This window comes from Vespa crabro, chromosome 3, assembly GCF_910589235.1.
Source record: "Vespa crabro chromosome 3, iyVesCrab1.2, whole genome shotgun sequence".
NCBI lineage: Eukaryota > Metazoa > Arthropoda > Insecta > Hymenoptera > Vespidae > Vespa > Vespa crabro.
This window is the reverse complement of record NC_060957.1, coordinates 146,830-159,374: the sequence shown is the minus strand read 5'-3', so window position 1 is coordinate 159,374 and position 12,545 is coordinate 146,830. Positions and strand designations below refer to the sequence as shown.

Here is a 12,545-nt window from a genome sequence, read left to right as displayed (position 1 = left end):
AGTCATTTTTAGCTTTTTAAATGAGACAAGCTCGTAAAGAAATCTAATAACGATTAATTTGAAAAGAATAGGCAAGGCGAGAAAAAATATTGAAAATTTTTATTCTCTTTTGCGAATAGGCAACCCGTAAGAACACTACGGCAAACTCAATTATTATTCACTTGGCATATGTGTGACTATATTTTCGATGTGTTAGACGAAGTATAAACATGCAACAAGAAGCGTGCAAAAAACATAATTGCAAATGGTTTATTAATTAAAATCCTTTTATTCATTTATTTCATTATTTACGTCGAAGAAATAGAAACTTAAATAATGTAACACTTTATAAAATATGTTTACTTGTTTCAGATACATATATTCGTTTCTCTCTTCTCAGTGATGATCCTTCCAATAGTTCCGGAGACGTTCGTTAATTCTTATTGTCCTTGAGACACTTCCTTCTTTTTCTTTTTTTTGTTCTTCTTGTTTTTTCTTCCTTTTTATTTTCTTTTTTTTGTTTTTTTTTTTTTGTTTTTTTTTTTTTTTGCTTTATTCATCGACAAATAACGTTCAATCAGCAAGTTGACACATCGCTTAAGCCTGGAACAGATCCGGCTTGCCGATGACATCACACTCGAGGTCTCTTTAGGGATCGATCAGCGTGTCTCCGCTCGTAGGTCGCGCGTGCGTCGAACACTTGTCGCACTTGTCTTTACTTCCTTACTCCTGCCACTTGATTCGCTCTTTTCCATCTTCTTAAACCAACTGCTCCATCTTTTTTATCCTCTATTTGTTCTTCTTATTCTCTTCTTCGAGCTTTCTCATCAGCATTAATATAGGCAGAATTTTCATCTCTCCCTTCTTCGCTTTCTGTATTTTCTTTTCTACATTTTTCTTTCTTCATTTCTCTCCGCTCTCGGACGTTCTATCTTCCACGAACACTTATGCTGAAAATACGAGCGAATAAGAAATAACGTATCATGTGTCCGATAAATCAACAAACCTTTGGCAAATGTTTTGCAAATCTTTTGAAAAAAGAAAAATATGAAAGAGAGAAATATTCTTCTTCCTTTTTTACTTCTTCATGACAAATATAAAGTATGCAAATATTAGCATACGGTTCTAACGCTTCTCCATTTTATTTTCGTGATACCCAAGAGAAATCCGGAAATATAAATTCAATTTCATTCTTCACGAAGTGTACACAGAGTTATTCGATCGTGGGTCGAAGGAGTAGATATGTTAAGTATAGTATTGTCACGCACTTTCCCATCGTCTCGCCTTCTCCTTCGACTTTGAGCTTTTTGAAATCACTCGTTGCGTTTCTAGTCTCTCCGACTAACCGGTGTCACGACCTGCCTCTTACCTGCATTTTACCGCTGCCCCGTCCTCCCCTTCCTTCTCCCGTCGACGTGACTTTTTGTTATCCCTTCCAATGATTTCCTTTCTCTTTTATTCTTACCGAAATGTCTCTTGGCCGTATACCCTCGTCATCCTTCTTGCTTCTTCAACCTCTCCTTTCACGCTACGATTCTACGAATACGTGTTAATCGTTACATCACGTCCATATTAATAAATTCGTTCATCATCGATGCAGAATGTGTTTTATTTTGATCATAATTTGTGTATATCCTAGGATTACGTGTTTACACTCGTAATAATGTGATTACGATTATTGGTAATAACAATAATAAAGAAATATATTTCATTTAAACGATATAAATACAATCCCGCAATTGTTACTTAAACTAAGTTTTTCAAATCAATTGAAACAAGCTTGACAACGAACGTATTACGACGTACGTTGCGGAAAGTAGCACGTTTCATTTATCTCATGAAAACTAGCACATTTCAATTTATCACGAAAAAAGCACCTTCCGATTTTGTTCTCAAAAAGTAACATGTTTGTTATAATCAGTAGAATCATTATAACAAGCAGATTACTTCTTGCCTTTTTTTTTAATTATTAAATACAAAGCGCTAATTTTCGTAAGAACAAATGAAACGTGCTACTTTTCGTAACGTGCATCGATTAAGGATCCCAATGCAACTTGAAATCGATGATCGGACATATCGATTTTCTATACAACCGAAGAAGCGGCACGTTATCGCTTATTAAACACTCATCGTTCGTACTTGCTGCTCCCTACCACCAATGTACAATATCTCTCACTCACTCTCTCTCTTTTTAGTACCACCACTCTACGTCTCTTTGCACAGCGGTTTCTGTTTCCCACCATAGAACCATCTCTATCTCTCCTCTCCTCTCTCTCTCTCTCTCTCTCTCTCTCTCTCTCTCTCTCTCTGTCTGTTTCTCTGTCTGTCTGTCTCTTTCTTTCTCTTTTTCTCTTTCTCTTTCATTCATACACACCACACACACACACACACACGCACGTTCTCTTCCTCCTTCTACTCGACTACCTACTACTGCCACTTGTGTGTCCATCGGTTTCCGTACCGTCCCTTCTTCTTCGTTCGCTCTCTGTGTTTGAGCCCAGTTAGCTCGGTATCGCATTATGCTACGGTCGTCACACCGTGCTGTACGATGCTACGTCAGTGCCGTGGCAGTACATACTCGTGATCTTCTTCTTCTTCTTCTTGTACATTTGTGTGCTCCACTTTACCACACTCGAGAAGCAGAAAATCATCGGCACACGATTGGTAGTACCTTCGCTGGCATGCTACGTCACGGAAAATAATGGGAAAAAACGCCAGCAAGTTGAAGTCGCGTAGAACTCAAAGTCAGTTTTTCCTCTCATTCTTTCTTTTTCTTTTTTTTTTTCCTTTTTTTTTCCGTTCATGCGTTTTTTGCCAATTCTTCATTATATTAATTTCTAAAGGAATAGGAGTCTCTCCTTTAATAAAACTTTATTACTCGATGAATAGTTCCGTAAAAGTGCTCATTGTTTTAATAAATGTTTTTCCGAGCTTCGAGATTTACTATATCGATCACACGTGACTCACGAACTGTTTCCTTTTATCGAGAGAACGAGACGTTTCTTTAGTTTCGACACTTTCATTCGGCGAATCGTTTCGAAAACATATCAAGACGTTTCTTCGAGATCATGATAAGATTCTCATGCCGCCACTTGATTTTTATGATCTATTCGATATTATTAAAATGTTTCCAAATGATTCATGTTGCTGTAATTCGATGTCCGTTGAACGATTATTTGACAGAAAGCGAGAAACAGAAGGAAAGAAAACGTTGAGAGAAATAAATGCTTCATTAACGGAGATCGATACGAGTACGAATTAATTATTTGCGATTGACCGTGATTCTGCATCCTGAAAATGTCCAAAGTTCGAAAATACTATGGAATAATGTGAAATTTATTGCATGAATTCTGCATGCCAACCAGCTCGATCAAGAAAGCTGTAAGGCAACTTATAATTTTGCCGATTAGCGATAACGCAACGGAATATAAATGATCGCTTAAAACTTAAACATTCGTACGTAACGTAAATATCGAATCTTTTACGAATACACGTTGAATATATGTATCGTATACGATTTCATCGTATGTATGATCACGATTTAAGAGTCCAACAAATCCTTGGTAGTTTTGGTGCCTACAGAACGGCCGAGCAAAAGGTCATATTTCCTGCGAGTTACGACAGCATCTGTAATGTGTCCGCAACGTATATACATACTGTCTTGTTACGTTGCAAGCAACATCGATGTGGTCTCAATGACGTATTCAGAAAGTATTACGCGTACTCACGGTATAATTTTTCTTGCGTTTTTTTTCTTCCTCTTCCATACGATTTGAAGGATGATCGTTGTTTATCCGTTCGTTTAATCGTTTATATGTCGTTAAGAGAGACTCGTGGCGTCAAGGTTACAGAATTCCGACAAATTACATTAACAAGAGATATTTATTAAGCATTTATAGCAAGTCGAATGGATTAAACGAGGTAAATCTTTCAAATTCTCCTTATACCTGAAATTCATCGTTGAAGTTGAAGCGAAACTAAATTTGATCAAGGTACGATATAAATTACGTATGGCGTCAAAGTCGCCCATTATTTCACGCTTTAAGATCTAGTCGTATAAGTAATTGCTCTTTCTCAAAATATTTTTGAGATAACGTTACCGATGACAACGATTACAAGAGAAAATGAAGTTGAAGAATTTCAATGTGTTTACAATTCGCGAGGATGGTGTCCGTTGGGAGCATTTATAAAAATCTCTGATAAATTTCAATTTTTCCATTGATTTATCTAATAACGACTCGTTTGTCGTGTCTTATAGAAACTCCTACATTACTCCTTTTCAATGTATTATGAATATAATATCGCATGTGAAATTTCATACAAGCCAGACAATATCAGACAATTCTATGGCTCGGGGCAATCGGGCTTGTGTGCTTTTTTTTTAAGTTGATAACGTCTCTTCGTATATTGCATAGTTATCTCGGTAAACGGCGACCTTATCACCGTTGCCAGGTATTATGTTAGCAAGCGGAGAGTGAGAGCGAGCCAACGGCGACGGCAACGGCGAGCTCAGCACACCTGCATTCCGATTACTTAGCTTTTTCAAACCAGCCATGCTCAGTTACGTCAACCGACCGACCGACCGACCGACCGACCGACCGACCGACCGACCGACCGACCGACCGACCAATCGACCGACAGACCGACAACTGACAGATCGTTGTCGATACTAATACACGATTACATGGTACCAACCTCAATTATTACATTTCAATCGCTTTCGACTATAACTGTCTGCGGGTTACGCGATTGAATTGTTTTAGGAAATTGTTAGGTCGATGGACGAATAGATAAGCGTACAGATAATAATCGATAAGTGGGTGTATAGATAGGCGTGAAAAGAAAAAAGAATAAGTCACTTCGAAAACTGACGTACTTGATATCATTTAATACTATTTTAAATTTTAAATGATCATAAATTAAAACGTTCCAACATTCCAATATTTAATTGTCTATAACTTGTAATCGAGATTGAAATTCTTATACGTAAATATTTGAAGAAACTTTGAAAGAAAAGAAACGACCTATGGAGCGAAATGAACTGAATATATCTGCAAGAGTGCAGGTAGCAGCTCGTGATTCTGGAAAAAATCCAAACGTGCTTTCGAGCGTGTTCGAGCGCAACGGTAAAGCGCGTGCTTGAACGATCATGTCTGGCCAGCGAAATGGACTGGCTTGTTTTCGCGACAGTGGACGTACTATTGTCACGATAGTACAAATAACAGAGGCGCCGCGAACAAACAAAAGATAAACATCACAACTTATCGCATCTATTTGCGTTCTTCTATCGCACAATGCAGATATAAAAAGAAAACACGGCTTAGAAACGATTTCGAATTTTTTGCAATTATTTTCTTTCGAATACCGTCCTTTCGTCCTTTCGATAATGTTTAGAAAAATTTGCTAAAAATCTATTAGAAATTCCATAGCGAGAATCATTTGAAATAATATGAACAGAAGGAAAAAGTATGATTTTCTTTTCTATAGTAGTATTTTTACGTATTTCAAAGGCATAGCATGGAGTTTTCGATTTCCGTCGATGGGCACCCTACAAAATTTAGGTGCCAGCGGACGACGCCGCAAGAGAGGCTTTTCTTCTACGACATCTTGCAAGGATCTTCGACGGCAAAGACATACGATTCATCTACAGCCAGAAGTGATTATTCAAAAGGAACCGTGCCTGATCGTGACTCCACCGTCGCCAGAGAATTTCATTAGGGCTACTCAAAGGTACTGAAAGAATACTAATTTATCGAATCCCGCTAGATTAATGTAACCAATTAATAAGGAGATGCCATTGCATGAATGATTTAAACAAAATTTGCGAAGAATCTGTATATTTCGAAATAGTAGAAATATTGTAGGAACCGTATGCGATAAATGAAGAAAATGAAAAATATCGATCGACGTGAATAACAAATTGAGACGGTAACTCTTGTTCTCTCCCTTTCTCTCTCTCAACGTCTGAAATTTTCACCAAAGTCGAGTGGCTTGACTTATAATTTATGAATTAGCCTCTTTGAGGGTATACGGGAATACCAGTACACGGGCACATAATGGAGCCGGCTGGTCTCGAACCGGTTTTCCTCGATCTTTGCCTTCAAAATGACGTGCCGACTCGTATACGGCGCGCAACAAACGCGGGAAGCCCATAACGTAAGATCAGGGAAACCGCGAATCGAGGATCATCCGCGAGCGAGAAATCATTCGAGGCTTTTCATACTGTTCGTCCTTGGTGTTCTGATCGCACACTGCGCACGTCTACGATTCTTACGAGAAATTGATGATATAATTTAATGATAAGCGATGACTCGTGCAACATCCGAAGACCTCGACAATTTACATTTCGATCGTTTCATTTTAGCTTTTCTCTAACCAAAAACAAATAAACTTATCAATGGTGAAAATGATCGATCGATTTTTATAATCGAAGAGTAATAATCTGAAAAACGGAATAATGTAAACGTATTAATAGAATTTTTTTTTTTTGCAAAAATTTCAAACGATTTTACGCGTTTAATCGGCTCTCACGTTCTTTCATCCTATCCCATTCGTCCCAACTTATCTCACATTTCTCATTCCATCGTATCGCATAACCGACTCTATCTCAAATACGTTTGCGCATCTGCAGATAAGCATGGTTTCGTTCTCGCACATTGCATCGGCCACGCGTGATCTCATTGGACGTAACAGAGCGTCAGAAGTCAGAGACGAAGAAGATAACTGAAAGATAACGAAGGAAAGGAGGAGGCGCGATGCTTACGCGTAATGTTATCTTTATCTCTGTCAATAATCTATATCTCGGTGTTTCGATGCATGGTACAGCATCCTTATCGACCAAGTGCGAGTTCATAAGTTAATTTTTTTTCCATGAAATTACTCGAAAGTTTATGATAAAGAGATTCGAATATAAAAACATTTTTATAAACAATTTAAATAGAACAATTAATTAAAATTATCATTTTCGTAATTCTAAACTTGAATTGATCGAAGAGATATCTTAATTCGTTTAAAACTAGGTCAAATAAATTGCTTGAAAAGAAGGGAAACAGAAAATACAAACAATCAAAGATTTCATTGATTGGCCGAGCTTGATCAAGGATCAAACGTATATAAATGAAAATGTAATAAAAGCTGATCCATTAAAATTTCTTGAGATAACTGTCTACGATGAGAGATACGATCGACGAAAATACGCAGTGTAACCATATGTCGATCACCTGAATTTCAATGAAAACCTCGTCGCAGGTAGATTCGTTACGGCGCGTCTCATATTTATTTTATACGACATTTCGCGGAATATTTTGACCGAAAAAAGATATTAGCGAAAAACATCATCGTCATGGAACGAGAAAAAGATCTTATTTTTAAAGATTTTCCTTAAATAACACTATTTTTAGAAAATGACGTCTGATTTATGGATACGTTTTAACATAAGAATTGTCTTTCGCTCATCACAATATTTCAACCAATAATGAAGAACAAATTCTTTCATAAATCGTTCTTAACTATTGTTATTAGGAAAATTCGGTATGAAAAAATGTCGATTTATTAATCTGAAAGCATAGAAAAATTTGCTTCTCGTTTCGATGTTGTTCATTTGATAGGGAGTATGGAAAAGTAGAGAGCATGCAAAAGATTGATTGCATCTGCGTGCACTCGAGAAAATACTTTCTATCGAGCGCCTTTGACGCAGGCGCGTAGAAGCACTATCGAACTCCCTGTATGCACTTTCCCCTATTTTCACGAAGATCGATAAACCCCACATTGAAATGAGACTGTTGAGAGAGAAAGAGAGGGAGAAACGAAGTTCTGTCCGATAGTATCTTAAAAAAAAGGCTCGATTTCAATCGAAGTGGATGAAGCGTACGACTCTACGAGTATCTGTCACCGCGTCGACGGACTTCTTGACGTTTAAAACGATTCGGGAGATGAGAAAACGCAGGCGTAAGAAGGGAGGGAGGGAGGGAGAGGAGAGAGAAAGAGGAAGAGAGAAGGAAACCTGCTGTAGGCTCATCCACAGGGACGTAGAGATTTCCTTATAAGACCACGTTATAATAAAAATTTATTCAATTGCGATATCGATTAAACAAATTGTCGCCACTTCGATTATCAAGTTTTGCCATATCGCCAATAAGAATGTTATTCCGTTTCTAGGTGGAATAAAAAATGACGTTGGAAATATTTCGACGTCTTCGTCGAAAAAGAAAGAAATATTGAAAAAAGACAAATCTTCTTAATTATTCGAAAAATTGATACATATTTGTATCATTATTCATCATTATCGTTTAATAAAGAACAGAGGGGAGAAACGCTTGATACAAGAGGAAAATCCACGATACGGCATTGCGGGCATTTTATAGCTTTCTGCAGGTTCTATTAATAAGGCGAGAAGCGCCCCTTTGATTCCCTCCAAAAATACGGCACTGTCTATATTGTAGGGTCGACGGACATAGTTCAGTGGGGTGCGCGCGCTCGGCCGGAGAGCCGTGTGGCCGAACCCTATTCCGTCGATTCTTTCCTTTCGACGGATCGAAATATCAAAACGTTAACGGCAAAACGAGTTAAAAAGAATCGAAATTTTGTTCTTTGCTTAATCGAATTCGAGCTCGCTAAGTTTGACTTTAGGAAAAGGAAACGTGCGTTAACGTGCACGATGTGAGTGACATGCTTAGTGAAAATTAATCCTTCTGTCAGATCGGTGGAGGAAGTCGAAGAAGAGGAGGAGGAAGGAGAGGAGGAGGAGGTGGAGGAGGAGAAGAGTGATAGAAGGGAGGATCGCGACGCATGTCTTCTACATCGAGAGATATCTCTCTCGAAAGGACCCGAGAGCAACAATAATTTAAATCCATCAATGGTAAGTCTTAAAATCATTGAAAAAAGAACTAAAAGCGAATTGAACGATCGAATATTCTGCTCCTGGAGAATATTTATTTCCGAGGAAATATCCTTCTCACGCGAGAATATTGTTGGAGACGAGTTTGATATCGCGAATCAAGCACTCAAGGCTGCTCTCGTTAAGCCAATCTTCGTCGGTTCGGTAGACCTGCACCACTTCTCCATTAATTGATACAATTGTCTTACGTCGAAGAGACTATAACAGTGCAATGTTTTTTACGTGCCATCTGTTGTAACATTCTGCATCTATGGAATTTAATTACTAGATATTATTGCTAGATACTGTGATACTTTGATACTCGCTGCGATATTTTCGAATATGACGCGAAGAAATCTCTGAACTTTGATATTAATCGTTCTTTCAAGCGAATGACGATGACAGAAGTCACGTTGACGTTCTTACAGGAGCAACCGGAAGAATCGACGCGGAAACTGTTAGAAAGAGAATTGCGGCTTTTAGATCCACGTGATTTACGCTCGCACGCTTGGTATCATGGTTGCACGCTCCGAGGTGGTAGAAAAGGTGCTGAAGCAGAAGTACCCAATGACGGTGATTTCCTCGTCAGGGATTGTGCCTCGCAACCAGGCAACTATGTTCTCACTGTACGATGGAAGGGACAGCCGCTTCATTTCGTCATAAACAGAGTAAGCCGATGATATCTAAATGAGATTTCATTAAGATCAATCTGATGCCAATTGACGAATTCTTTGTACCGTCATTAAACTATTGCAGTAAAAATAACTTTTAATAGAGAGGTTCCACAAGATATATATATGTGTGTGTGTGTGTGTATATATATATATTTATATATGTATATGTACATCTGCAAACTGGTTCCGCGAAGAACCCGAAAGATAATGAAAAAGGAAAAATTGCAAAAAAAATGTAGGAACCGCTTGTAACTGTGAAAATGGATATACTATGGAGATAAAAGTCCAAAGTAGAAACGGATAAGATCGTCGATAGAATCGTAATGAGAATTGGTCTAGGAGGCATGCGCTATACTAAAGTGAAGTTCGTATTAAACAGGGCCTCTCTTTTATAGGTCGTAATTCAGCCGGAAACGGTCTACGAGAGAGCACAATACCAGTTTGAGGACGAAGCCTTCGACACGGTCGCCGATCTGATAACCTTTTATGTCGGTAGTGGTAGGCCGATAAGTCAAGCGAGCGGTGCTCGAATCATAACTCCAAAGCCAAGATCGGTGCCACTGACCTGTGTAAGCGGTGGCCCTACTGTTAATCAACATGGCTCGAGTCCATCCTCGTCGTCTTTGTCGACTGGTTCACCACCGCGATTGCCAAGGAAGCAACAACGTAGCCATTCCTTGACAGCGCAACACCACGTACCAGATCAGCATGGAGCCAACAGAGAGACTGGAAATCAACAAGCAAATGCTCCAATACAATCGAGTACATTACCAAGAATACCACCTATACAGAGTCAACCGCCTTCGTGTTCGTTGTCATTGGGCCGTCAAAAAATTATCAGAGTGATCTCGGATCCAGCGCTTCAACAACAGCAACAACAGTTGCAGCAACAACAGCAGCAACATCAGCCATTGAATCATCAAAATACGATAGCGGGTTCTGCACCGCCGAAACCACCAAGAGTACCGTACGTTGGTAATCATCAGCAACATCATCATCATCGCCACCATCATCATCAGGGTTATCAAGCTTCCGGAAGTGATAGTGGCAACGGATCAGGGGACAGTGAATTCGAGACCAATAACTCAGGCGGTACCAGTCAACCGTCGTCGTCCGCACCCATAAAAGGTGTGGTCATACGAAGTCATTACAATACCAGTAACGACGGTACAAATGGTAATAATGGCAATGAATATGAGCTAAGTGCCGAGGAACAGCTCGTAGTCGCTGCTCCTTCGTTAGAAGTCACGACGGTGCTCGATATCGAAGGTTTCTCGACTCTTTTATTACCAGCCGGAGAACATCGGCCTCTCGATCCGACCGCGCTAAGAGGCGTCTCGGGGATGTTGCACGATTCGGCACCGAGGGTCTTAGCGTCGCATCTCACCAGGATCGATCTCGAAGTCGCCCTTCAGCCTGGTTCTGGCAATCGTAGTGGATTGAGCGGAATCGAATTAGCAACGCTACCTCACGGTAGACAAGCCAGGATGGATCTTATCGAAAGGTCCGAGTGTTTAAAGCTTCTAGTCGCGGTGACCGTTCTAGCCGGTGCTACGGCAATCGAGAGAGCGGCGACGATCAGTAAATGGATAAAGGTTGCGATAGATACCAAAACGGCTCTAGGAAATCTTTATGGTTTCTGCGGTGTGATGCTTGGCTTATGCCTGCCACAAATACAGAGATTGGCAAACACGTGGCATCTTCTCAGGCAAAAGCATACGGAAGAAGCTTTTAGCTTCGAAGCTAAGCTAAGGCCTACTCTTCGTGCCATGAACGAATGCACGAATCCTCAAGCACCTAATACGACGTTACCCCACCTTCTACCAATCGCTTTGCTTGAGGAACGTGGCCCAGAGGATGTTCTCGGTAGAATGATTCACTCTTTCTTTTCATTTCTATTTCTTTTCTCCCCTTTATTAACATTGCACTTGACTTTTTGTTTTCTATTGAATTGACAGTTTTCACTGAAATGAAATTTTCCGTTATCGTAGGAACTGTAGCACCTTCTGGACTAGCAGCAGCGATACTCTCGCCTTGGGAAAACTCTGCACCCGATTGCGGTCTTTCCATAGTTTGGTCTCATCTAGAAGCTGCGCGTAAACTCGCCGAGAGCTTGCCATTGTTCCGACGAAACGCTGAGATCGCTTTGGAAGGTTGTAGAAGTGACGAATTGCTATCTGATGCGTTTCGTACGGAGTTTCATATAAAGTTTTTATGGGGTAGTCGGGGTGCCACGGTGGCACCTGAGGAAAGGCATCTCAAGTTCAGTCAGGTCCTGGACGCAATGTTCGACAAGTGCTCCGCTAGCGAAGTATCGGCGTAAATAAAATAATAGAGTTATAACGAACCTCTTGTATTTCGAAGTCTGTAGGATCTTATTAGAATAACTTAAAGTTATCGTTTGGTAAAAAAAATTAAGGACATCGATGCAAGCGATGCAAGCGACATATGCAATCAAGCGACGATTATGTTGAATAAAATTGTTCCGACGAATGTTTTGGAAATAATCGATTGCTAACAACGTAGGCGGCTCACGAACGGACGGACGGCAAAACCTATTTCGTGCGATAAAATCGAACTATAAGAGCCAATTGAGTTGCCGTAATCTCGTTTTAATATGCCTATTAAAAAAATCAAAATGTTCTCTCCCTTAGTGTGGCTCCCCGTGTACTTATCATTACGAATGTAATCGAAAAGTTATATAGTTATATTATCGCCATAGAGTAATGCCATAGGGCACCTTGAAGGTCAAGCAGGCCACCCTTGACGGTCTTAAAAAAACCGATCTCCTGCAATAACCCCATCCGTGACAATACAAAACAATATTATAAATGAAGTTTAAAAAAAGTCAACGAGAAATGCGACTGCCATTCAAGTACAATAACGTACTTAATTTTAATTGATTGTATGTTTGGCCAATATTACGTTGTAAATGTTGTTCATGTTTGTTCATACTTAATATACACAAGTAAAAAAAGCAAAAGCATTCGAGAAAATCGATAATGGTCTCGAACCTA

At 39.5% G+C, this 12,545-nt stretch overlaps 1 protein-coding gene and 1 long non-coding RNA gene across 4 annotated transcripts; one reads left to right on the top strand and one right to left on the bottom strand.

Moving 5' to 3' along the window:
* Window positions 1–248: 248 nt before the first annotated feature.
* Window positions 249–2,272, bottom strand: LOC124422663. The gene is made up of 2 exons (XR_006941897.1): window positions 986–2,272; window positions 249–929 (listed from the first exon to the last, which is right to left on the bottom strand). It is a non-coding gene; the product is annotated as an uncharacterized LOC124422663 (long non-coding RNA).
* A 210-nt stretch (window positions 2,273–2,482) lies between these two features.
* On the top strand, window positions 2,483–12,511 carry LOC124422652 (breast cancer anti-estrogen resistance protein 3 homolog). Of its 3 annotated transcripts, none has more exons than XM_046959416.1 (6): window positions 2,483–2,723; window positions 5,490–5,709; window positions 8,677–8,836; window positions 9,244–9,522; window positions 9,924–11,394; window positions 11,520–12,511. In XM_046959416.1, the coding sequence occupies exons 1-6, from the start codon at window positions 2,681–2,683 to the stop codon at window positions 11,849–11,851; spliced, it is 2,505 nt and encodes an 834-aa protein (XP_046815372.1). In that variant the 5' UTR covers window positions 2,483–2,680; the 3' UTR covers window positions 11,852–12,511. The 3 variants fall into 3 exon arrangements, with proteins under 3 accessions (XP_046815372.1, XP_046815373.1, XP_046815374.1); XM_046959417.1 differs by having other exon boundaries at window positions 2,485–2,723; window positions 9,283–9,522; XM_046959418.1 differs by lacking the exon at window positions 2,483–2,723 and adding an exon at window positions 2,752–3,971.
* Window positions 12,512–12,545: the final 34 nt, after the last annotated feature.